A 27,177-nucleotide genomic window follows, 5' to 3' on the forward strand; every position below is an offset into this window, starting at 1 on the left:
CTCTCGTGTCTTACTTCTGTTACCTTGTCATAAAACTCCAGGAGGTTTGTGATACAAGATTTGCCTTCCATGAACCCATGCTGGTTTTCATTTATAATCTTGTTCCTTTCCAGGTGTTCGACCACTCTCCTCCTGATAATCTTCTCCATGACTTTGCACACAATACATGTCAGAGACACAGGTCTGTAGTTTAGTGCCTCGTTTCTGTTTCCTTTCTTAAATATGGGGACTACATTAGCTGTCTTCCATTTCTCAGGTAGTTGCCCAGTTTCAAGGGATGTGTTGAAGATTGTGGTTAGAGGCACACACAGCATCTCTGCTCCTTCTCTAAGGACCCATGGGGAGATGTTGTCCGGTCCCATCGCCTTTGAGGTGTCAAGGTCACTTAAGAGCTTCTTCACCTCCTCCTCAGTTGTTCGTATGTCATCCAACACTTGTTGGTATATTCCCTCTTGATGTTCCCTTCTGTGCTGTCTTCCCACAGCCCTTCGTGTCTCTACTGTAAAAACTTCCTTAAATCTCCTGTTCAGCTCCTCACATACCTCCTGATCATTTCTTGTGAGTTCTCCACCTTCTGTCCTTAATCTGATCACCTGGTCTTTGACTGTTGTCTTCCTCCTGATGTGGCTATACAACAGTTTCGGGTCAGTCTTGATTCTCGATGCTATGTCATTTTCATACTGTCGCTGGGCCTCCCTCCTTACCTGTGCGTACTCATTCCTGGCTCTGCGACTGATCTCCCTATTTTCGTGTGTTCTCTGCCTTCTGTACTTTTTCCATTCTCTATTGCACTTTGTTTTTGCCTCCTTACACCGTCGGGTAAACCAGGGGCTTGTTCTGGTCTTCCCGTTGTTACTGTTGCCCTTGGGAATGAACCTTTCCACTGCCTCCTTGCATTTTGTTGCTACATATTCCATCATTTCATTTACTGGCTTTCCTGCCAGTTCTCTGTCCCACTGGACCTCCCGCATGAAGTTCTTCAACCCTATGTAGTCCCCTCTTTTATAGTCAGGCTTTTCCCATTCTACTCCTGTTATTCTCTCCACTTGCAGCTCTACTATGTATTCAAAGCACAGAACCACGTGGTCGCTAGCTCCTAGGGGACTCTCATACTTGATATCCTCAATGTCTGAGCTGCCCAGGGTGAACACAAGGTCCAATCTTGCTGGTTCATCCTCCCCTCTCACTCTGGTAGTGTCCTTAACATGTTGGTGCATGAGGTTTTCCAGCACCACGTCCAACATCCTGGCTCTCCATGTTTCGGGACCCCCATGTGGCTCCAGGTTTTCCCAGTCAATCTCCCTGTGGTTGAAATCCCCCATAACCAGCAACTTTGCTCTGCTGGAGTGAGCTCTTCTTGCCACCTCAGCAAGTGTGTCCACCATTGCTCTGTTGCTCTCTTCATATTCCTCTCTTGGCCTCCTGCAGTTCTGTGGTGGATTATACATCACTGCAATGACCACTTTGTGTTCCCCAGACTGAAGTGTACCTGCTATGTAGTCTCTTTCTCCTGTCTCATCTATTCCTTCCATTTTCTCGAATTTCCATCTGTTTTTTACGAGCAGAGCAACCCCACCTCCCCCCCTACCCCTTCTATCTTTCCTCATGATCTGGTATCCTTGTGGGAAGATTGCATCTGTTATTGTCTCCATGAGTTTTGTTTCTGTAACTGCTATGATGTCTGGGGACTTCTCATTGATTCTTTCTTGCCATTCCTCATGTTTATTCGTTAATCCATCTGCATTTGTGTACCAAACCTTCAACTTCTGTTCTAATACTGTAACTGTGGTGCGGGGGGTGGAAACAGAGGGATCGGTGTGTGATGGTTGGTTTGGAATGTTCAGTTGCCTTGGGGGTGTCGTGGCTGGAGTCCTTCTGCAGGTGTTTCTGGGGGGTGCGCTTGTCCTTCCATTTGATCCTGGGTTATTCTGCTCTCCTTTTTCATTTCCTCCCATTTCTCCTTTCGTTTTTGAACTCTCTCTTTCATTGTCTTCCTTTCGTCCTGTGTTCTGTCTCGGTCGAGGTACACACTCCGGAACTCCTGCTTGCCTCTCAGCCGTGCTTTCTCCTGCAGGATCATGGTTCGGGTTGATTCTGCCTTGAAAATTACTTTGCGTGTGTGTCGGCGTGTGTGTGTGTCGGCGTGTGTGAGTGTCGGCGTGTGTGTGTGTCGGCGTGTGTGTGTCGGCGTGTGTGTGTGTCGGCGTGTGTGTGTGTCGGCGTGTGTGTGTGTCGGCGTGTGTGTCGGCGTGTGTGTGTCGGCGTGTGTGTGTGTCGGCGTGTGTGTGTGTCGGCGTGTGTGTGTGTCGGCGTGTGTGTGTGTCGGCGTGTGTGTGTCGGCGTGTGTGTGTGTCGGCCTGTGTGTGTGTCGGCCTGTGTGTGTGTCGGCGTGTGTGTGTGTCGGCGTGTGTGTGTCGGCGTGTGTGTGTGTCGGCGTGTGTGTGTGTCGGCGTGTGTGTGTCGGCGTGTGTGTGTGTCGGCCTGTGTGTGTGTCGGCGTGTGTGTGTGTCGGCGTGTGTGTGTGTCGGCGTGTGTGTGTGTCGGCGTGTGTGTGTCGGCGTGTGTGTGTGTCGGCGTGTGTGTGTGTCGGCGTGTGTCGGTGTGTCATTCTGTGTGTCTCTGTATCTGTGTGCATCTGTCCATGTCTGTCTATATCTGTGCGCATCTGTCCATGTCTGTCTGTATCTGTGTGCATCTGTCCATGTCTGTCTGTATCTGTGTGCATCTGTCCATGTCTGTCTGTATCTGTGTGCATCTGTCCATGTCTGTCTGTATCTGTGTGCATCTGTCCATGTCTGTCTGTATCTGTGTGCATCTGTCCATGTCTGTCTGTATCTCTCTGTCCCTATCTCTCTGTCCCTATCTCTCTGTCCCTATCTCTCTGTCCCTATCTCTGTCCCTATCTCTCTGTCCCTATCTCTCTGTCCCTATCTCTCTGTCCCTATCTCTGTCCATATCTCTGTCCCTATCTCTCTGTCCCTTTCTGTCCCTATCTCCCTGTCCCTATCTCTCCGGCAATCAGAGGACGGAGGACTGAGCCTCCACTTATGTAGACACACACGGATAAACCGAATCATATGCGTAAAAAAATTGTATTTACCAGCGTGCATGCCTGCGTGCGTGTGCGTGCCTGCATGCTTGTAGGAGTGCGTGCGTGCCTGCATGCATGCCTGCAGCTGTGCGTGCGTGCCTGGAGGCGTGCGTGACTGCACGCGTCTATCTTCGACGTCTCTCTTCGTGTATGTGTTGTGTTTCATCTGAGTGCGTCTTGCGTGTTGTCAGTGTGAATTACGTATCTTCACGTCTGTATTATGTATGCTGAGGCACTAAAACGTTTAAAGTATGTATACTCATCCTGAAATTATTACCGTATATTTGTATTTTTCATGGAGATTTATACTAAATGACGAGCAGCCATACACAAGCATACAAGTATCAGTGTTTTATTAGACGTTTCGCTCTAAATATGACTTTAGTAAGCACTTTTTGGGGCGATATGTAGTGTGTGGAAATGTTTGGCTCTGATTCGTGTTTTTCACGTTTCATGTAGGTGTATGAATAAAAAGGTATACATGAGGATGTATGATAGGTATACATAGTTTATAGTCAGGAAGTGTCAAGTGTATCAACGACTATAAGTGTTTCGTGTGTGTGTGTGTGTGTGTGTGTGTGTGTGTGTGTGTGTGTGTGTGTGTGTGTGTGAGAGAGAGAGAGAGAGAGGGGGGGGGATGTGTACAAGTCCATATGTAGGTTACATGTATGACTGTTCAGGTGGATGAATACTTCATTTTAAGAGATGCAAACATACTAACACCAATGACTTTCGTACATACGTACACGTACACACACGTGTATACACACACACACACACACACACACACACACACACACACACACACACCTTACCTCATCTGGTAGTTGTGCATTCTGGTGACGTCATCGTACTTGTGGTAGGTTGCTTGGAAAAGCAGCAACGATTCTATCCACTCTATCTGCACTGTTAGTTCCTTCCTGTCGTCGATATAGGCGCTACCACCATCCTTGATCTGTTGAAGACAACACCAGTGTTAGTACTGTTAACACTACCACCATCCTTGATCTGTTGAAGACAACACCAGTGTTAGTACTGTTAACACTACCACCATCCTTGATCTGTTGAAGACAACACCAGTGTTAGTACTGTTAGCGCTACCACCATCCTTGATCTGTTGAAGACAACACCAGTGTTAGTACTGTTAACACTACCACCATCCTTGATCTGTTGAAGACAACACCAGTGTTAGTACTGTTAACACTACCACCATCCTTGATCTGTTGAAGACAACACCAGTGTTAGTACTGTTAGCGCTACCACCATCCTTGATCTGTTGAAGACAACACCAGTGTTAGTACTGTTAACACTACCACCATCCTTGATCTGTTGAAGACAACATCAGTGTTAGTACTGTTAGCGCTACCACCATCCTTGATCTGTTGAAGACAACACCAGTGTTAGTACTGTTAGCGCTACCACCATCCTTGATCTGTTGAAGACAACACCAGTGTTAGTACTGTTAGCGCTACCACCATCCTTGATCTGTTGAAGACAACACCAGTGTTAGTACTGTTAACACTACCACCATCCTTGATCTGTTGAAGACAACACCAGTGTTAGTACTGTTAACACTACCACCATCCTTGATCTGTTGAAGACAACACCAGTGTTAGTACTGTTAACACTACCACCATCCTTGATCTGTTGAAGACAACACCAGTGTTAGTACTGTTAGCGCTACCACCATCCTTGATCTGTTGAAGAAAAGTGTTGGTATAATACCCAGTTGACTGGTTAATTGGGTTTAAAGCTTATCGACTAAACAAGGGTCATTAAAACGTGTGTAACATGTTCACCACCGGTCAAGAAAAACCTTCACACCTGAAATAGGAACTCTCGATGTATATGAACCGAGTCGTACACACCTCTTGGGGTATATATACTGACACGCACGGACAACTCTCTGTGTATATAGACAGATATACCCACCCCTCGGTATACTCAGAGTCCTAAACCTCTCGGTGTATATGTCGTGTGTTTATAGTTATAAACCACACAGTTTATTATATCCAATGTTCACACTGCGCCTGGGAAACGGCACGCAATTCGAGTCCAAGGAAACGGGAGGAAAATCCAATTCCTTGGAACAAAAGATTCTCACCAGCACCAAGGCATCTCTCTGGAGGGATTATAACACATCCAGTTAGTTTTCTGGGCCACTCAAAGCCAAGACTTGTCCCACACTTTCTGACAAGCTTGTTCGGTCTCCCTATAATGAACGACCAAGGAATCCTCGTATTACCTTCAATCCAACATTCCCTTTCAAGTGGACGGGTAGAGATGAAGTAACATCAGACTGGTGGGGATGGGGTGGATGGGGATGGGGTGGATGGGGATGGGGTGGATGGGGATGGACTGGTGTGGATAGTGTGGTGTGGATAGTGTGGTGTGGATGGAGTGATGTGGATGGAGTGATCACTGAACTCCCTACCATCTAGAACCTCCCAGCATTTGCTCTGAGAACCCTCTCATTTTTAGAACCTACCAGCATGTGCTCACAGAACCCCCTAATTTCTAGAACCTCACAGCATGTGCTCAGAGCCCCCTACCATCTAGAACCCCCTAGAATGTGCTCACAGAACCCCCTACCGTCTAGAAACCTCCAGCATGCTCTTACAGAACCCCCAGCATGTGCTCACAGAACCCCCTACCATCTAGAACCCAGCATGTGCTCACAGAACCATTAGAACCTCCCAGCATGTGCTCATAGAACCCAATCTATAACCTCCCAGCATGTGCTCATAGAACCCCCCCTACCATCTATAACCTCCCAGCATGTGCTCATAGAACCCCCCTACCATCTATAACCTCCCAGCATGTGCTCATAGAACCCCCCTACCATCTATAACCTCCCAGCATGTGCTCATAGAACCCCCCTACCATCAATAACCTCCCACCATGTGCTCATAGAACCCCCCCTACCATCTATAACCTCCCAGCATGTGCTCATAGAACCCCCCTACCATCTATAACCGCCCAGCAGGTGCTCATAGAACCCACCTACCATCTATAACCTCCCAGCATGTGCTCATAGAACCCCCTTACCATCTATAACCTCCCAGCATGTGCTCATAGAACCCCCCTACCATCTATAACCTCCCAGCATGTGCTCATAGAACCCCCCTACCATCTATAACCTCCCAGCATGTGCTCATAGAACCCTCCTACCATCTATAACCTCCCAGCATGTGCTCATAGAACCCCCCTACCATCTATAACCTCCCAACATGTGCTCATAGAACCCCCCCTACCATCTATAACCTCCCAGCATGTGCTCATAGAACCCCCCTACCATCTATAACCTCCCAGCATGTGCTCATAGAACCCCCCTACATCTATAACCTCCCAGCATGTGCTCATAGAACCCCCCTACATCTATAACCTCCCAGCATGTGCTCATAGAACCCCCTACCATCTATAACCTCCCAGCATGTGCTCATAGAACCCCCCTACCATCTATAACCTTCCAGCATGTGCTCATAGAACCCCCCCTACCATCTATAACCTCCCAGCATGTGCTCATAGAACAACCCCTACCATCTATAACCTCCCAGCATGTGCTCATAGAACAACCCCTACCATCTATAACCTCCCAGCATGTGCTCATAGAACCCCCTACCATCTATAACCTCCCAGCATGTGCTCATAGAACAACCCCTACCATCTATAACCTCCCAGCATGTGCTCATAGAACCCCCCTACCATCTATACCCTTCCAGCATGTGCTCATAGAACCCCCCTGCCATCTATAACCTTCCAGCATGTGCTCATAGAACCCCCTACCATCTATAACCTTCCAGCATGTGCTCATAGAACCCCCCTGCCATCTATAACCTCCCAGCATGTGCTCATAGAACCCCCTACCATCTATAACCTTCCAGCATGTGCTCATAGAACAACCCCTACCATCTATAACCTTCCAGCATGTGCTCATAGAACCCCCCTACCATCTATAACCTTCCAGCATGTGCTCATAGAACCCCCCTGCCATCTATAACCTCCCAGCATGTGCTCATAGAACCCCTACCATCTATAACCTCCCAGCATGTGCTCATAGAACCCCCTACCATCTATAACCTCCCAGCATGTGCTCATAGAACCCCCTACCATCTATAACCTCCCAGCATGTGCTCATAGAACCCCCTACCATCTATAACCTCCCAGCATGTGCTCATAGAACCCCCTACCATCTATAACCTCCCAGCATGTGCTCATAGAACCCCCCTACCATCTATAACCTTCCAGCATGTGCTCATAGAACCCCCTACCATCTATAACCTCCCAGCATGTGCTCATAGAACCCCCCTACCATCTATAACCTTCCAGCATGTGCTCATAGAACCCCCCCGACCATCTATAACCTCCCAGCATGTGCTCATAGAACCCCCCCTACCATCTATAACCTCCCAGCATGTGCTCATAGAACCCCCCTACATCTATAACCTCCCAGCATGTGCTCATAGAACCCCCCTACATCTATAACCTCCCAGCATGTGCTCATAGAACCCCCTACCATCTATAACCTCCCAGCATGTGCTCATAGAACCCCCCTACCATCTATAACCTTCCAGCATGTGCTCATAGAACCCCCCCTACCATCTATAACCTCCCAGCATGTGCTCATAGAACAACCCCTACCATCTATAACCTCCCAGCATGTGCTCATAGAACAACCCCTACCATCTATAACCTCCCAGCATGTGCTCATAGAACCCCCTACCATCTATAACCTCCCAGCATGTGCTCATAGAACAACCCCTACCATCTATAACCTCCCAGCATGTGCTCATAGAACCCCCCTACCATCTATAACCTTCCAGCATGTGCTCATAGAACCCCCCTACCATCTATACCCTTCCAGCATGTGCTCATAGAACCCCCCTGCCATCTATAACCTTCCAGCATGTGCTCATAGAACCCCCTACCATCTATAACCTTCCAGCATGTGCTCATAGAACCCCCCTGCCATCTATAACCTCCCAGCATGTGCTCATAGAACCCCCTACCATCTATAACCTTCCAGCATGTGCTCATAGAACAACCCCTACCATCTATAACCTTCCAGCATGTGCTCATAGAACCCCCCTACCATCTATAACCTTCCAGCATGTGCTCATAGAACCCCCCTGCCATCTATAACCTCCCAGCATGTGCTCATAGAACCCCCTACCATCTATAACCTCCCAGCATGTGCTCATAGAACCCCCTACCATCTATAACCTCCCAGCATGTGCTCATAGAACCCCCTACCATCTATAACCTCCCAGCATGTGCTCATAGAACCCCCTACCATCTATAACCTCCCAGCATGTGCTCATAGAACCCCCCTACCATCTATAACCTTCCAGCATGTGCTCATAGAACCCCCCTGCCATCTATAACCTTCCAGCATGTGCTCATAGAACCCTCCTACCATCTATAATCTCCCAGCATGTGCTCATAGAACCCCCCTACCATCTATAACCTCCCAGCATGTGCTCATAGAACCCCCCTACCATCTATAACCTTCCAGCATGTGCTCATAGAACCCCCCTGCCATCTATAACCTTCCAGCATGTGCTCATAGAACAACCCCTACCATCTATAATCTCCCAGCATGTGCTCATAGAACCCCCCCCTACCATCTATAACCTCCCAGCATGTGCTCATAGAACCCCCCTACCATCTATAACCTCCCAGCATGTGCTCATAGAACCCCCCCCTACCATCTATAACCTCCCAGCATGTGCTCATAGAACCCCCCTACCATCTATAACCTCCCAGCATGTGCTCATAGAACCCCCCCACCATCTATAACCTTCCAGCATGTGCTCATAGAATCCCCCCACCATCTATAACCTCCCAGCATGTGCTCATAGAACCCCCCCTACCATCTATAACCTCCCAGCATGTGCTCATAGAACCCCACTACATCTATAACCTCCCAGAATGTTCTCATAGAACCCCCCTACCATCTATAACCTCCCAGCATGTGCTCATAGAACCCCCCTACATCTATAACCTCCCAGCATGTGCTCAAAGAACCCCCCTACCATCTATAACCTCCCAGCATGTGCTCATAGAACCCCCCCCTACCATCTATAACCTCCCAGCATGTGCTCATAGAACCCCCCTACCATCTTTAATCTCCCAGCATGTGCTCATAGAACTCCCCTACCATCTATAACCTCCCAGCATGTGCTAGTAGAACTCCCCTACCATCTACAACCTCCCAGCATGTGCTCAAAGAACCCCCCTACCATCTATAACCTCCCATGTGCTCGTAGAACCCCCTACCATCTATAACCTCCCAGCATGTGCTAGTAGAACCCCCCTACCATCTATAACTTCCCAGCATGTGCTCGTAGAACCCCCCTACCATCTATATCCTCCCAGCACGGGCTCACAGAACCCCCTACCAGCAACACAAACATTAGCGAATATCAGTTTAGTAATTCAATGCATAATAATTATAGTCACTTCCGAAGGATCATGATGAGAGGTTTGTGGAGGACCTGGAGGTCACACCCCTTTGGAGGACCTGGAGGCCACACCCCTGTGGAGGACCTGGAGGCCACACCCCTGTGGAGGACCTGGAGGCCACACCCCTGTGGAGGACCTGGAGGCCACACCCCTGTGGAGGACCTGGAGGCCACACCCCTGTGGAGGACCTGGAGGCCACACCCCTGTGGAGGACCTGGAGGCCACACCCCTGTGGAGGACCTGGAGGCCACACCCCTGTGGAGGACCTGGAGGCCACACCCCTGTGGAGGACCTGGAGGCCACACCCCTGTGGAGGACCTGGAGGCCACACTCCTGTAGAGAACCTGGAGGCCACACCCCTGTAGAGAACCTGGAGGCCACACCCCCGTGGAGGACATGGAGGCCACACACCCGTGGAGGACCTGGAGGCCACACACCCGTGGAGGACCTGGAGGCCACACACCCGTGGAGGACCTGGAGGCCACACACCCGTGGAGGACCTGGAGGAAACATCCTCCTTGACCACTCGCTTTTCCTATATGAGATTTAAGGTAAAATAACTAGGAAGTGTCAATATTTCTCATCTTTTTCCTCTCTCTCTCTCTCTAAAAAAAAGTTTTTCGGTTTTGAGTTGCAATTCGTGTTTCTACAGAGCATTTCCCACCATAGACCACGCTCAGTATACAAATAACCCGCACATACATACTGGCTCCTCCTCAATGTTATTGTGACTTTGTAAATGATGAATTAGACACGTGCAACACTTGGGTATCTTTGAGGAAACGTTTCACCAATAAACGAAACGTTTCCTCAATAAAGATACCCAAGTGCTGCACACGTGTCTAATTTATCAACGTGTCGGTTCTCTGAACCATTCATCTAAACTTTGTAAATTGGCCAAGTCTGTCCGAAACGTCGTCCTCGGCTCCCTTCTCCTACGTGCGGGTTATTTGTGTATTGTTTCAGTCACGGTATTATGCCTATTTGTTCTTCACTCTCAGTATGGCATTAATAAGAAAATACCAATAATCTGGTCAGAAAGACGCTAAGTGCAGTTTAACAAAATTTTAATGCTGTCAAGGTAATGGGGTTGTGAGAGAATGAGTGCATAGATGCTGGGGAGAGTTGTGGCAGTGGAAGATAAACAATCTAACAAGTGACAGCTGTCACAGTTGCTTCTGGCTGATAATACTATGCTTTTTGGGAGCCTGTGTTGCAGGTGATTCTCAAGTTGCATATATGAAAAGATTAAACAGGCGAAACGTAGTTGATATTAAATGTTTCTAAGGTGCATAAAAAAATTGTCAGTGCTTACAATACTGTCGTTCACGGTGGGTCAAAGTGAATCACTTGAAGCTTTTTCCCTTACTCGGCGTAAAGGTTGCATCACTTATGGGACACCTGGAGTATACCTGGAGGGTGTTCCAGCGGAGGGGTCATCGCCCCCAAGGCCCGCATCAAGACCAGGCCTCACGCCTGCTCATAAACAATGTGTATTGTTATTGTTACGAAGTTTAACAAGCAGCTCGTTATATTCAATCACTAATTAATAACCTCGAGGTTAATGATGAGTTTGGGGAAAGCGATCACAAATCACTTAGTTTCAGCATATCATGGAATTACCCAGATAACTGCAATCAAGTCTTTGTCCCAGACTTCAGCTTGCCCGATTTCATGGGATTGAGAAATTACCTGGTTGGGCTAAATTGGGATGACCTGACTATGGGTCAGGCAGGTGGTGTTGGTTGCCAATATGATGTATTTCAGAGCATAGTTCTAGCTGCCCAGACAACTTTTGTTCTGAATACGGAAATTAGATCTAAAAAAAATGATCCCAAATAGATAAACAATAGATTTAAACATCTCATTAGTCAAAAGAGGGGCAAATATAGGCATATCAAAAGCGGGGATGAGCAGTTAAGAAATCTATATATTCAATTAAAGTTATAAAAAAAAAGAATAAGAAAAGCAAATAGATTATGAGGCTAAAGTCGCAAGGGATTCGAAGACTAATCCAAAAGGGTTCTTTCAGGTATACAGAAGTAAGATTAGGGACAAGATAGGCCCACTTAAGAGTAACTCAGGTCAGATCACTGACAGTGATAAGGAAATGTGTGAAATTTTCAACACTTACTTCCCCTCAGTTTTTACTCAGGAAAATACTAGTGAAATTCCAGAAATAATAAATCATGTAGAACAGGACGATAATAAACTATGCACGACTGGGGTAACTAGTGACATGGTCCTCAGACAAATAGAGAAATTAAAACCTAACAAATCCCCAGGTCCTGATGAACTGTTTGCAAGGGTTTTAAAGGAATGTAAAGAGGAACTTAGCATACCTGTGGCTAATCTTTTCAATATATCACTACAAACTGGCATAGTGCCAGACAAGTGGAAAATGGCAAATATAATACCTATTTACAAGGCAGGTGACAGGTCCTTGGCTTCGAACTATAGACCAATAAGCCTTACCTCCATAGTGGGAAAATTTATGGAATCAATAATTGCCGAAGCAATTCGTAGCCATCTTGAAAGGCATAAATTGATTAATGGATCTCAACACGGTTTTACTAAAGGGCGTTCCTGTCTTACGAATTTACTAACTTTTTTCACTAAAGTATTTGAGGAGGTAGATCATGGTATTGAATATATCGTGTATAAGGACTTCAGTAAGGCTTTCGATAGAGTTCCACATCAGAGGCTATTGACGAAACTTAAGGCATATGGAATAGAAGAAATTTTTTCCTGGGTAGAGGCATGGTTGATAAATAGGCAGCAGGGAGTTTGCATAAATCAGAATTGGGGCAGGTCACAAGCGGTGTTCCACAGGGGTCCTCTGTTGTTCACAATTTACATAAACGACATAGATGAGGGAATAAATAGCAACATAAGCAAATATGCTGATGACGCCAAAATAGGCCGTCCAGTTCCTTCTGATGCAGTGTTCAGAGAAGTTGCAGATGCAGTTTAATATAGACAAATGCAAAGTTCTAAATTTTGGACAGGAAAATAACCATGCCACATATAAACTAAATAATGTAGATCTTAATATTACAGATTGCGAAAAGGATTTAGGAGTTCTCGTTAGCAGTAATCTAAAACCAAGACAACAGTGCATAAGTGTTCGCAATAAAGCTAACACAATCCTTGGCTTCATATCAAAAAGTATAAATAATAGAAGTCCTCAGGTTGTTCTTCAACTCTATATATCCTTGGTTAGGCCTCATTTAGATTATGCTGTTCAGTTCTGGTCACCGTATTACAGAATGGATATAAAATGACTGGGAAAGGTACAAAGGAGGATGACAAAGTTGATCCCATGTATCAGAAATCTTCCCTATGAGGATGGACTGAGGGCCCAGAATCTGCTCTCTAGAAAAGCGTAGAATTAGGGAGGGGGGATATGATTGAGGTGTATAAATGGAAAACAGGAATGAATCAAGGAGATGTAAATAGCGTGCTAAAAATATCTAGCCTAGACAGGACTCGCAGCAATGGCTTTAGGTTGGAAAAAATCAGATTCAGGAAGGATACAGGAAAGCACTAGTTTGGTGATAGAGTTGTGGATGAGTGGAACAAACTCCCGAGTACCGTCATAGAAGCTAAAATGTTGTGTAATTTTAAAAATAGGTTAGATAAATACACAAGTGGATATGGGTGGGTGCGAGTTGGACCCGACTAGCTTGTGCTACTAGGTCAGATGCCGTGCTCCTTCCTTAAGAGAATGTGACCTGACCTGCCTAGGTTAGGACGTTGGCTTAAGCCAGTAGGAGAATTGGACCTGCCTCGCATGGACCAGTAGGTCTGTTGCAGTGTTCCTTCTTTCTTATGTTGCCTACTCGGCCTTATGCCTCCCTGAACCTCAATTTCACCTTTACCAATGATTCCCGTTATGACTCGTCAACTTCAGATATATTAACGCACTGCTAGGGGGAACGAGGCCAGTCATTTAAAAAATCGCATTTCGGAAATACTGCAATACTCTGTATATTGCCCTTGTGGCAACTAGCAATCAGACCGTTAATCCATCTGATTGGTTGTGAGAATCAGGCTAGAAAACGTCAATGGTTTCAATGTCCACACTCCACTTAGTCGGATATAAATAGGATGAAGGGTGCCAAAGGTTCACAGGTGTCGCAACCTCATCCTCTACACGCAATGAACGAGAGACACTGTGCCTGGTCCAAACATCCAGCTGTAACACTATCCACGTTCACACAGATAAAATTAAATACTTAATATGATACCAGAGTAAAAATGGTTAGTTTTATTCTCCAGGTGATTACTACATTCTCTCCGCGGAAATTGAATTCAATTCAGGATTAATTAATTCCTTGTTGACGACGTTATTACATACAGTGTACTCAGGATATTCTCTCTCTCTCTCTCTCTCTCTACTGACAGGAAATTCCCTGCTTAAATTGTTCCATTTTATGTATGTAATTTGAAAGGTCACGATCTCATGGGCCAACAGTCTTCTTCCCACTTGTAAACAGTCACGAAAATGAGCTTCGTTTAATTTGTCACGAATGTAAGGAGTATTCATCATTCCATAACTACTCGTTGCACTGTGCACGCTAACAACTACTGCACCTCCTTCCTTGATCTTAAGTTGATAGGTTATATATATATATATATATATATATATATATATATATATATATATATATATATATATATATATATATATATATATATATATATATAAAGTTATTCTAGGTGAACTTTCTTGAAGGGATGAGCGTCGATGACCTATCAGCTGTTTCAAAGGATTCCTATCCAATTCCAGGATCAGTGAACTAAGCACCCCACAAGGCGGCGTCCTCAGTCCCACTAACATTCTAATATATGCTTTAGTGTGCAACCTAATCACTGCATAGTTTTGCTTACGATCTGATCGCTCTCATCACGGATCTAATCATTCTCATACTCAAAACGTCGGTTGCTAACAGATTCATGTAAAAACCAAGATTTAATTATATTTGATAACATGAAAATACTAAACAGTAGTCCTACTCACTGGATCATGCTAGAAGATAGGCACCAGCTCCATAACATGACCAGCAATAAATCTCCGGATTTGTTGTAACCAGACTTTATCGCCAATAAAGCGAGAGGCTAAGGACACTTGTGAGGGCTGTATCAGGGCTGTGTGAGGGCTATATCAGGGCTGTGTCATGGCAGTATCAGGGTTGTCAGGGCTGCGTCAGGACACTCCAGGTATGGCACGTATGCCAGAGTTGTAAAGATGATTAATCTTGCAAACAGTAGATGACTATCACTATATTGCACTTCCTACTTATTCTGTCTGGTAGGCTGCTTAGAGGCCTTCAGTAGTAAGAGTTGTGACATTTACGGAATACTTTAATAACCTAGGTCACAAAGTATATGCAACACACATGATAAAAAACAAGGAGCAAAATTAACAATAACAGCAACGTACATCAACACACTACGCAAATACTGTCACACCAATTTACAATAGCCAGCATCATTTAGAAACTTGATTTAAATATCAATTGTCAAAAGTGTCTTGTAAAAGCTCCCTGAGGTCCCTGCAGGCATCTCGGGGAGCTTTTACCAGACAGAGCGCGCTCTTGAGAAAATATCATCAGAACATGAGTATTTCAGGCATAAGAGACTAACGAAAGAAAATCCTCCCAGTGGCATTAAAATTCTCTTGCAGACCCACCTCAACCCTTGGACAGAAGTCTGCCAAAAGTTCTTCGCAACAGGTCATCACTGCCTTAACTGCATCATAAATATTATAATTGACCTCCAAACAAATCACATTCGCACGCAAGACAATGACACCAAATGTTCTGAATAAATTACCACTTTCCATTACATGAGATCACACTCCAAGCAATATCATAACACAACAAACCTCTACGCAAAGCGACAATAAAATTCACAACAAGAGCTTTCTCTGTTTTTATATTATTGTCTGGAGTACACAGCTCGATCAGTCCACTTGAACATGCTTTATGAAATGTCAATCTTTCACTGACAGCGCTCACTACACCAGTATATACACCAATACAGTATATATATATGGTATATACACCAGCGTATACACAGTATATACACCAGTGTATACACATACAGTATATACATCAATAGAGTATATACACCAATAGTAGTGCCGTCGTTATGGAAGAGTCATGGGTCCTACCTACAGATTGTGTCCTGCATAATCAGGGCACACGCTTCCAAACAATATTTTTTATTATACTCTATACACTCGTACGTGCAGGGGATATAGCAAGCAGTCTAATCTCGACACCTTAAGAGTGGCTCTCTATCATCCCTGGAAGCTTCAGACACCACGAGACACCACTGTAAAGTGCTTGTGTTACAAACCAAGCAACATATATGGCAAAAGGACACAAGTGCAACTAATGTGACATTTTATTGTGGCAACGTTTCGCTCTCCAGGAGCTTTATCAAGCCATTACAAATAATACATGGACACAGAGGGTATATAAAGGCTCAAAGTAAGGTGCAATACTAGTGAGGTACCATTTCGATGTTCACTAGTGGTAGTAGTAGTAGTATTAGTAGTAGTGACAAAAGTAACTACTACTACTACCACTAGTGAACATCGAAATGGTACCTCACTAGTATTGCACCTCACTGTGAACCTTTATATACCCTCTGTGTCCATGTATTATTTGTAATGGCTTGATAAAGCTCCTGGAGAGCGAAACGTTGCCACAATAAAATGTCACATTAGTTGCACTTGTGTCCTATTACTTTACATATTGTCGGTAATTCTACCAACTTTATTACAACATATATGGCAATATGTAGGGGCGCGGTGGGGACAATAAGGGAACACTGTATCAACATCCGGGGTCCCAGACTATTCAACATCTTACCAGAAGATATCAGAAATACGGCTGGAACAAGTGTAGAAGCCTGGACAAGTATCTTCACCAGGTGCCATATCAACCAGGCTGTGATGGACATGTGGGGCAGCGGACCTCCAGCAACAACAGCCTGGTTGACCAGTCAAGCACCAAACGAGCCTGGCTCATGGCCGGGCTACGAGAGTAGTGAAACTCTCGAAACTCTTCAAAGGTATCAAATTATAGAAAATCGAGTCAGAGTTCACTTTTTCTGGACTCCCTTGTACAGTGGCTTATAAATGCAAGATACTGTAACACACTGGTCTGCTGGACCAGTCAGCTGGACCAGTCAGCTGGACCAGTCAGCTAGACCAGTCAGCTGGACCAGTCAGCTGGACCAGTCTGCTGGACCAGTCAGCTAGACCAGTCAGCTGGACCAGTCAGCTAGACCAGTCAGCTGGACCAGTCAGCTGGATCAGTCAGCTGGACCAGTCAGCTGGACCAGTCAGCTAGACCAGTCAGCTAGACCAGTCAGCTAGACCAGTCAGCTGGACCAGTCAGCTGGACCAGTCAGCTAGACCAGTCAGTTGGACCAGTCAGCTAGACCAGTCAGCTGGACCAGTCAGCTGGACCAGTCAGCTGGACCAGTCAGCTGGACCAGTCAGCTAGACGAGTCAGCTGGACCAGTCAGCTGGAAAAGTCAGCTGGACCAGTCAGCTGGACCAGTCAGCTGGACCAGTCAGCTGGACCAGTCAGCTGGACCAGTCAGCTGGACCAGTCAGCTAGACCAGTCAGCTGGACCAGTCAGCTGGACCAGTCAGCTGGACCAGTCAGCTGGACCAGTCAGCTAGACCAGTCAGCTGGACCAGTCAGCTGGACCAGTCAGCTGGACCAGTCAGCTGGACCAGTCAGCTAGACCAGACAGCTAGACCAGTCAGCTGGACCAGTCAGCTGGACCAGTCAGCTGGACCAGTCAGCTGGACCAGTCAGCTAGACCAGTCAGCTGGACCAGTCAGCTGGACCAGTCAGCTGGACCAGTCAGCTGGACCAGTCAGCTGGACCAGTCAGCTGGACCAGTCAGCTGGACCAGTCAGCTGGAGCAGTCAGCTGGACCAGTCAGCTGGAGCAGTCAGCTGGACCAGTCAGCTGGACCAGTCAGCTGGACCAGTCAGCTGGACCAGTCAGCTGGATCAGTCAGCTGGACCAGTCAGCTGGAGCAGTCAGCTAGACCAGTCAGCTAGACCAGTCAGCTGGACCAGTCAGCTGGACCAGTCAGCTGGACCAGTCAGCTGGACCAGTCAGCTAGACCAGTCTCTCATACTGAATATTGTTCACGCAACTGCTCATTTTACTTAATGCACTAATTGATCAATCAGCTTGTTGCTATTGCAATTGAATCCATTAATGTCGTAAACAGGTCATTATTTTTGTAATTTGCTTATCTAATAGAAAGTTGTACTCTAGTTCCTGGACAAATTATGCAAGAAACACTTTGACTACCATCCCACACCATGAGTATGGGAGGTGACTACCACCCCACACCATGAGTATGGAAGGTGACTACCATCCCACACCATTAGTATGGGAGGTGACTACCACCCCACACCATGAATATGGAAGGTGACTCCCACCCAAACCATGAGTATGGGAGGTGACTACCACCCACACAATGAGTATGGGAGGCGACTACCACCCCACACCATGAGTCAGGGAGGTGACTACCACCCCACACCATGAGTATGGGAGGTGACTACCACCCACACCATGAGTATGGGAGGTGACTACCACCCACACAATGAGTATGGGAGGCGACTACCACCCCACACCATGAGAATGGAAGATGACTACCATCCCACACCATGAGTATGGAAGGTGACTCCCACCCACACCATGAGTATGGGAGGTGACTCCCACCCACACCATGAGTATGGGAGGTGACTACCACCCACACAATGAGTATGGGAGGTGACTACCACCCCACACCATGAGTATGGGGGAGTTGACTACCACCCACACCATGAGTATGGGGGAGTTGACTACCACCCCACACCATGAGTATGGGAGATGACTACCATCCCACACCATGAGTATGGGAGGCGACTACCACCCCACACCATGTGTATGGGGGGTTGACTACCACCCCACACCATATGTATGGGGGGGTTGGCTACCACCCCACACCATGAGTATGGGGGGTTGACTACCACCCCACACCATGAGTATGGGGGGTTGACTACCACCCCACACCATATGTATGGGGGGGTTGACTACCACCCCACACCATGAGTATGGGGGGTTGACTACCACCCCACACCATGAGTATGGGGGGTTGACTACCACCCCACACCATATGTATGGGGGGGTTGGCTACCACCCCACACCATGAGTATGGGAGGTGGCTACCACCCCACACCATGAGTATGGGAGGTGGCTACCACCCCACACCATGAGTATGGGAGGTGGCTACCATCCCACACCATGAGTATGGGAGGCGACTACCACCCCACACCATGAGTATGGGAGGCGACTACCACCCACACCATGAGTATGGGAGGCGACTGCCACCCACACCATGAGTATGGGAGGTGACTACCATCCCATACCATGAGTATGGGAGGTGACTACCACCCCACACCATGAGTATGGGAGGTGACTACCATCCCACACCATGAGTATGGGAGGTGACTACCACCCCACACCATGAGTATGGGAGGTGACTACCATCCCACACCATGAGTATGGGAGGTGACTACCATCCCACACCATGAGTATGGGAGGTGACTACCATCCCACACCATGAGTATGGGAGGTGACTACCATCCCATACCATGAGTATGGGAGGTGACTACCACCCCACACCATGAGTATGGGAGGTGACTACCACCCCACACCATGAGTATGGGAGGTGACTACCACCCCACACCATGAGTATGGGAGGTGACTACCACCCCACACCATGAGTATGGAAGGTGACTACCATCCCACACCATGAGTATGGGAGGTGGCTACCATCCCACACCATGAGTATGGAAGGTGACTACCACCCCACACCATGAGTATGGGAGGTGGCTACCATCCCACACAATGAGTATGGGAGGTGACTACCACCCCACACCATGAGTATGGAAGGTGACTACCACCCCACACCATGAGTATGGGAGGTGACTACCACCCCACACCATGAGTATGGGAGGTGACTACCACCCCACACCATGAGTATGGAAGGTGACTACCACCCCACACCATGAGTATGGGAGGTGACTACCATCCCACACCATGAGTATGGGAGGTGACTACCATCCCACACCATGAGTATGGGAGGTGACTACCATCCCACACCATGAGTATGGAAGGTGACTACCACCCCACACCATGAGTATGGAAGGTGACTACCACCCCACACCATGAGTATGGAAGGTGACTACCACCCCACACCATGAGTATGGGAGGTGACTACCACCCCACACCATGAGTATGGGAGGTGACTACCACCCCACACCATGAGTATGGGAGGTGACTACCATCCCACACCATGAGTATGGGAGGTGACTACCATCCCACACCATGAGTATGGGAGGTGACTACCATCCCACACCATGAGTATGGGAGGTGACTACCATCCCACACCATGAGTATGGGAGGTGACTACCATCCCACACCATGAGTATGGGAGGTGACTACCATCCCACACCATGAGTATGGGAGGTGACTACCATCCCACACCATGAGTATGGGAGGTGACTACCATCCCACACCATGAGTATGGGAGGTGACTACCATCCCACACCATGAGTATGGGAGGTGACTACCATCCCACACCATGAGTATGGGAGGTGACTACCATCCCACACCATGAGTATGGGAGGTGACTACCATCCCACACCATGAGTATGGGAGGTGACTACCATCCCACACCATGAGTATGGGAGGTGACTACCATCCCACACCATGAGTATGGGAAGTGACTACCATCCCACACCATGAGTATGGGAGGTGACTGCCATCCCACACCAAGAGTATGGGAGGTGACTACCATCCCACACCATGAGTATGGGAAGTGACTACCATCCCACACCATGAGTATGGGAGGTGACTGCCATCCCACACCAAGAGTATGGGAGGTGACTACCATCCCACACCATGAGTATGGGAGGTGACTACCATCCCACACCATGAGTATGGGAAGTGACTACCATCCCACACCATGAGTATGGGAGGTGACTGCCATCCCACACCAAGAGTATGGGAGGTGACTACCATCCCACACCATGAGTATGGGAGGTGACTACCATCCCACACCATGAGTATGGGAGGTGACTACCATCCCACACCATGAGTATGGGAGGTGACTACCATCCCACACCATGAGTATGGGAGGTGACTACCATCCCACACCATGAGTATGGGAGGTGACTACCATCCCACACCATGAGTATGGGAGGTGACTACCATCCCACACCATGAGTATGGGAGGTGACTACCATCCCACACCATGAGTATGGGAGGTGACTACCATCCCACACCATGAGTATGGGAAGTGACTACCATCCCACACCATGAGTATGGGAGGTGACTACCATCCCACACCATGAGTATGGGAAGTGACTACCATCCCACACCATGAGTATGGGAGGTGACTGCCATCCCACACCAAGAGTATGGGAGGTGACTACCATCCCACACCATGAGTATGGGAGGTGACTACCATCCCACACCATGAGTATGGGAAGTGACTACCATCCCACACCATGAGTATGGGAGGTGACTGCCATCCCACACCAAGAGTATGGGAGGTGACTACCATCCCACACCATGAGTATGGGAAGTGACTACCATCCCACACCATGAGTATGGGAGGTGACTGCCATCCCACACCAAGAGTATGGGAGGTGACTACCATCCCACACCATGAGTATGGGAGGTGACTACCATCCCACACCATGAGTATGGGAAGTGACTACCATCCCACACCATGAGTATGGGAGGTGACTGCCATCCCACACCAAGAGTATGGGAGGTGACTACCATCCCACACCATGAGTATGGGAGGTGACTACCACCCACACCAAGAGTATGGGAGGTGACTACCACCCACACCAAGAGTATGGGAGGTGAATACCACCCACACCAAGAGTATGGGAGGTGACTACCACCCACACCAAGAGTATGGGAGGTGAATACCACCCACACCAAGAGTATGGGAGGTGACTACCACCCACACCAAGAGTATGGGAGGTGAATACCACCCACACCAAGAGTATGGGAGGTGAATACCACCCACACCAAGAGTATGGGAGGTGACTACCACCCACACCAAGAGTATGGGAGGTGACTACCACCCACACCAAGAGTATGGATGGTGAATACCACCCAAAAACAAAAGACTGTCACATGACACGAACATTAAGAAACAATGAGTTAGATTCTCTTTCAACTTTGAACTTTATAGAAGGAGAAGTTGGAAAAAACTAGAGTCGTGTGGGTAGAGTCGTGTGGGTAGAGTCGTGTGGGTAGAGTCGTGTGGGTAGAGTCGTGTGGGTAGAGTCGTGTGGGTAGAGTCGTGTGGGTAGAGTCGTGTGGGTAGAGTCGTGTGGGTAGAGTCGTGTGGGTACAGTCGTGTGGCTAGAGTCGTGTGGCTAGAGTCGTGTGGCTAGAGTCGTGTGGCTAGAGTGCAAAGAAATCATTTACTCAGCGAAGACAGAGAGAAAAATGTATTAAAGTAACTTGTCTCAAACTCACTGTTATGAATCATCTCGTTCTTAGTCTTCATAGTAATTCCAATCAAACTTGCTTTACGCCTAACTCCCTTCGTAGTGATCTAATTCATATTTCTTCCAGTCACTGATGCTTCCTGTGTCTATTCCATTCTCTGCTCCTTTCGACCTCTCCAGTACTTTGTTAAACTGGTCACTCTCGATCTGACAGACTTTATTAAAACAAAAAAAGTGTTAGAATTGCCGACGCCAAAAATACTCTTTTCTGACATGTTAGATATCACAGTCATCCTGTTATCTGGTCCTCTGCTGAAACTGCTACCTTTCTTCTAGCCTTGACAGACGCCGTCTTGTTCAATCAGCTACTTATACACAACATACCTAACATGAATATTAGTTCTGGCTTTGTTTCCGTACATGCATGAATTTCCCATCATGTTATCAAATGTTCTAATCTTCAGAACACTCCTGACTTGTCCTGACCTTCGTCGCCATCGTCTCCTCTTTCCACTTGACCTGTCTTTTGTATATTTTTTCTTTTCTTTCGACTTTTCCCCCCTTTCTTGCTTTTCTTTTTCTCCTAGCAGTGTTCCTCTGCCCCTTGTGGACAAGTGGTGACTTACTCTAATCAACACCTGCAGATGTCATTTACATTCCTTCCTCCTGCACAGTGGGGGCAGATGTACAGTGCACAAACCTTCTGTACTTTTATTACCTATTTTTCTACTACGTACTACTGCAAACTATTAATTCTACCTGCACCACTATTACTACCACCACTACTACTACTGCTGCTATTACTACTACTACTACCATCACCTCCAGAGAATCTCTGGAGTCATTCTTGCACTCCGGTTGCGGCCTGAGTGCCAGGAATGGCTCAGTTGGAATTGAAAGTCACCGTGCCCTTGTCATAGGGCTGCCCCTGCCATAGGGCTCTAAACGGTACATCACTTGTACCAACTCTGACTCTCCTTCGGGAGTCATTGTCGGGTCACCATATGGAGAAGACCCGAGGCAGGACCCGTCCTGGTAAAATTACAAGAACTACTATCACCACTACCTCATTAGTACTGCTACCAGTACTGTTGCAGTTTCTACTACCGCTCCTTCCTCACATCCTTCCCGACCTAGTTTCTGAGTTGTGACTTGACAATGGTCCAGGACGGAGAGAAGCGTCATCAGCTTTCCTACCAAGGTGCAGATTATTTGAGAGATGCATACTGATGGAGACTAGTTGATGAGGTGCGTTATATGTAGGGTTATACTCTGATAGAAGGGTCAGGGGTTACCCTCGGTTAGGCAGGCGAGGGGACTAGTTGTATTCATTCAGAGGGGAGTGAGGTATGTTGAAAATCGGGAGAGTGAGGGGTGAGGGTATGACGAGAGAGGAGAGGGCCTGTGAGAGGGGAGGAGAGGGTCTGTGAGGAGAGGAGAGGGCCTGTGAGAGGGGAGGAGAGGGTCTGTGAGGAGAGGAGAGGGCCTGTGAGAGGGAGAGGAGAGAGCCCGTGAGAGGTGGACGAGAGGGCCTGTGAGAGTACGAGAGGGCCTGTGAGAGGACGAAAGGGCCTGTGAGAGGGGAACGAGAGGGCCTCTGAGAAGGGAACGAGAGGGCATGTGAGAGGGGAACGAGAGGGCATGTGAGAGGGGAACGAGAGGGCATGTGAGAGGGGAACGAGAGGGCATGTGAGAGGGGAACGAGAGGGCATGTGAGAGGGGAACGAGAGGGCATGTGAGAGGGGAACGAGAGGGCCTCTGAGAGGGGGACGAGAGGGTCTCTGAGAGGGAAGAGACGGCCCCTGAGAGGGGAAGAGAGTATACAGGGAGATGTGGTATACGAGAGGAAGAGAATGTTAAAAATAGCATAAAAAATCAACAAGCCTACGTGGCAGATTTCTTCAGTCAAGTACGGAAAATAGACTGCAGGCAGCAGGAGTAATGGCGAGGTAATGATGTAATCAGTCCCTCAGCTTGGAGAAGAGTTCAGTGCCATAGTCTGAATTCTGTATTTGACTGAAGCTTACCGCGTAAGCCAAACTTTTCACCAAAGATACTCGAGAGGGAGAGAGATGGGCTAGAGAGGGACGTGTGAGGAATTGGAGAGAGGGTGCGGTGAGAGGGAATGTCATCCCACATCTTCCCATCTCCCTGCATGTAACAGCAACCAACCCTCGCATACCATCCCTTCACTCCAATATCCCCTTACCCCACTTCCACATACCCTCTCCCCCGCTACCACATACCCTTCCCCACCACCACATACCCTCCCCCACCACCACATACCCTCCCCGCTACCACATACCCTCCCCCACCACCACATACCCTCCCCACCACATAACCACTCCCACCACATACCCTCCCCCACCACCACATACCCTCCCCCGCCACCACATACCCTCCCCCGCCACCACATACCCTCCCCCGCCACCACATACCCTCCCCCACCACCACATACCCTCCCCCACCACCACATACCCTCTCCCACCACATACCCTCCCCCACCACATACCCACCACATACCCTCCCCACCACATACCCTCCCCACCATTATCTTTGATAAAATAACGCAACATGATTGCACAAAGAAAATCATTATTCCAATTCAAAGTAAAAGTTTATCTATCCTGACAAGTTCCCATGTACCCTTGGGCACTCTGACAAGTTCCCATGTACCCTTGGGCACTCTGACAAGTTCCCATGTACCCTTGGGCACTCTGACAAGTTCCCATGTACCCTTGGGCACTCTGACAAGTTCCCATGTACCCTTGGGCACTCTGACAAGTTCCCATGTACCCTTGGGCACTCTGACAAGTTCCCATGTACCCTTGGGCACTCTGACAAGTTCCCATGTACCCTTGGGCACTCTGACAAGTTCCCATGTACCCTTGGGCACTCTGACAAGTTCCCATGTACCCTTGGGCACTCTGACAAGTTCCCATGTACCCTTGGGCACTCTGACAAGTTCCCATGTACCCTTGGGCACTCTGACAAGTTCCCATGTACCCTTGGGCACTCTGACAAGTTCCCATGTACCCTTGGGCACTCTGACAAGTTCCCATGTACCCTTGGGCACTCTGACAAGTTCCCATGTACCCTTGGGCACTCTGACAAGTTCCCATGTACCCTTGGGCACTCTGACAAGTTCCCATGTACCCTTGGGCACTCTGACAAGTTCCCATGTACCCTTGGGCACTCTGACAAGTTCCCATGTACCCTTGGGCACTCTGACAAGTTCCCATGTACCCTTGGGCACTCTGACAAGTTCGCATGTACCCTTGGGCACTCTGACAAGTTCCCATGTACCCTTGGGCACTCTGACAAGTTCCCATGTACCCTTGGGCACTCTGACAAGTTCCCATGTACCCTTGGGCACTCTGACAAGTTCCCATGTACCCTTGGGCACTCTGACAAGTTCCCATGTACCCTTGGGCACTCTGACAAGTTCCCATGTACCCTTGGGCACTCTGACAAGTTCCCATGTACCCTTGGGCACTCTGACAAGTTCCCATGTACCCTTGGGCACTCTGACAAGTTCCCATGTACCCTTGGGCACTCTGACAAGTTCCCATGTACCCTTGGGCACTCTGACAAGTTCCCATGTACCCTTGGGCACTCTGACAAGTTCCCATGTACCCTTGGGCACTCTGACAAGTTCCCATGTACCCTTGGGCACTCTGACAAGTTCCCATGTACCCTTGGGCACTCTGACAAGTTCCCATGTACCCTTGGGCACTCTGACAAGTTCCCATGTACCCTTGGGCACTCTGACAAGTTCCCATGTACCCTTGGGCACTCTGACAAGTTCCCATGTACCCTTGGGCACTCTGACAAGTTCCCATGTACCCTTGGGCACACTGACAAGTTCCCATGTACCCTTGGGCACTCTGACAAGTTCCCATGTACCCTTGGGCACTCTGACAAGTTCCCATGTACCCTTGGGCACTCTGACAAGTTCCCATGTACCCTTGGGCACTCTGACAAGTTCCCATGTACCCTTGGGCACTCTGACAAGTTCCCATGTACCCTTGGGCACTCTGACAAGTTCCCATGTACCCTTGGGCACTCTGACAAGTTCCCATGGTTACATTAGGTAAGGTTTTTCAGGAAACAGGACAAGTGTTTCCTGACGCGGGTCTTAGTCACATGATGACCCACAGTTGGAACTTATGGTCATCATGTGACAAGAAAAATTGATAAAATTATATCGAGTCTAATATTTTATTACGAAATCCGTATGTGTAAAAATTATATAAGGATTTTATACTAACTTTATACTAATTTTAAAGGGAATATGAGGCTAAGGTCGCAAGGGATTCAAAGACTAACCCAAAAGGGTTCTTTCAGGTATTCAGAAGTAAGATTAGGGACACGATTAGCCCACTTAAGAGTAACTCTGGTCAGATCACTGACAGTGATAAGGATATGTTTGAAATTCTCAATACCTACTTCCTCTCAGTTTTCACCCAGGAAAATACTAGCGATATTCTTGAAATAATAGATTATGTAGAACAGGATGATAAACTATATATGATTGCGGTAACTAGTGACATGGTCCTCAGACAAATAGAGAAACTAAAACCTAACAAATCCCCAGGCCCTGATGAACTGTTTGCAAGGGTGTTAAAGGAATGTAAAGAGGAACTTAGCATACCTTTGGCTAATCTTTTCAACATATCACTACAAACTGGCATAGTGCCTGACAAGTGGAAAATGGCAAATATAATACCTATTTACATGGCAGGTGACAGGTCCCTAGCTTCGAACTATAGACCAATAAGCCTTACCTGCATAGTGGGAAAATTTATGGAATGAATTGCCGAAGCAATTCGTAGCCATCTTGAAAGGCATAAAACGATTAACGAATCTCAACACGGCTTTACAAGGGGCGTTCCTGTCTTACGAATTTACTAACTTTTTTTACTAAGGTGTTTGACGAGGTAGATGATGGTAATGAATGTGATATGTATATGGACTTCAGTAAGGCTTTCGATAGAGTTCCACATCAGAGACTATTGAGGAAACTTAAGGCACACGGAATAGGAGGAGAAATTTT

The 27,177-nt window shown here is 47.7% G+C and overlaps 1 protein-coding gene across 5 annotated transcripts in view; it reads right to left on the bottom strand.

The window, feature by feature from the left end:
• Positions 1 to 27,177, bottom strand: part of LOC128694595 (uncharacterized) — a 693,925-nt gene that overhangs the window by 109,784 nt on the left and 556,964 nt on the right. For all 5 annotated transcript variants that reach the window (XR_011393423.1, XM_070095968.1, XM_070095970.1 and 2 more), the window contains one exon: positions 3,907 to 4,046. Coding sequence is in view for 4 of the 5 variants with exons in the window: in XM_070095968.1 (XP_069952069.1) it covers positions 3,907 to 4,046 (140 nt within the window). In the remaining variant the exon portion in view is untranslated. The remainder of the gene's footprint in view (positions 1 to 3,906; positions 4,047 to 27,177) is intronic.

The sequence above is a fragment of the Cherax quadricarinatus genome, chromosome 51, assembly GCF_038502225.1.
Source record: "Cherax quadricarinatus isolate ZL_2023a chromosome 51, ASM3850222v1, whole genome shotgun sequence".
NCBI classification, from domain to species: Eukaryota; Metazoa; Arthropoda; class Malacostraca; order Decapoda; family Parastacidae; genus Cherax; species Cherax quadricarinatus.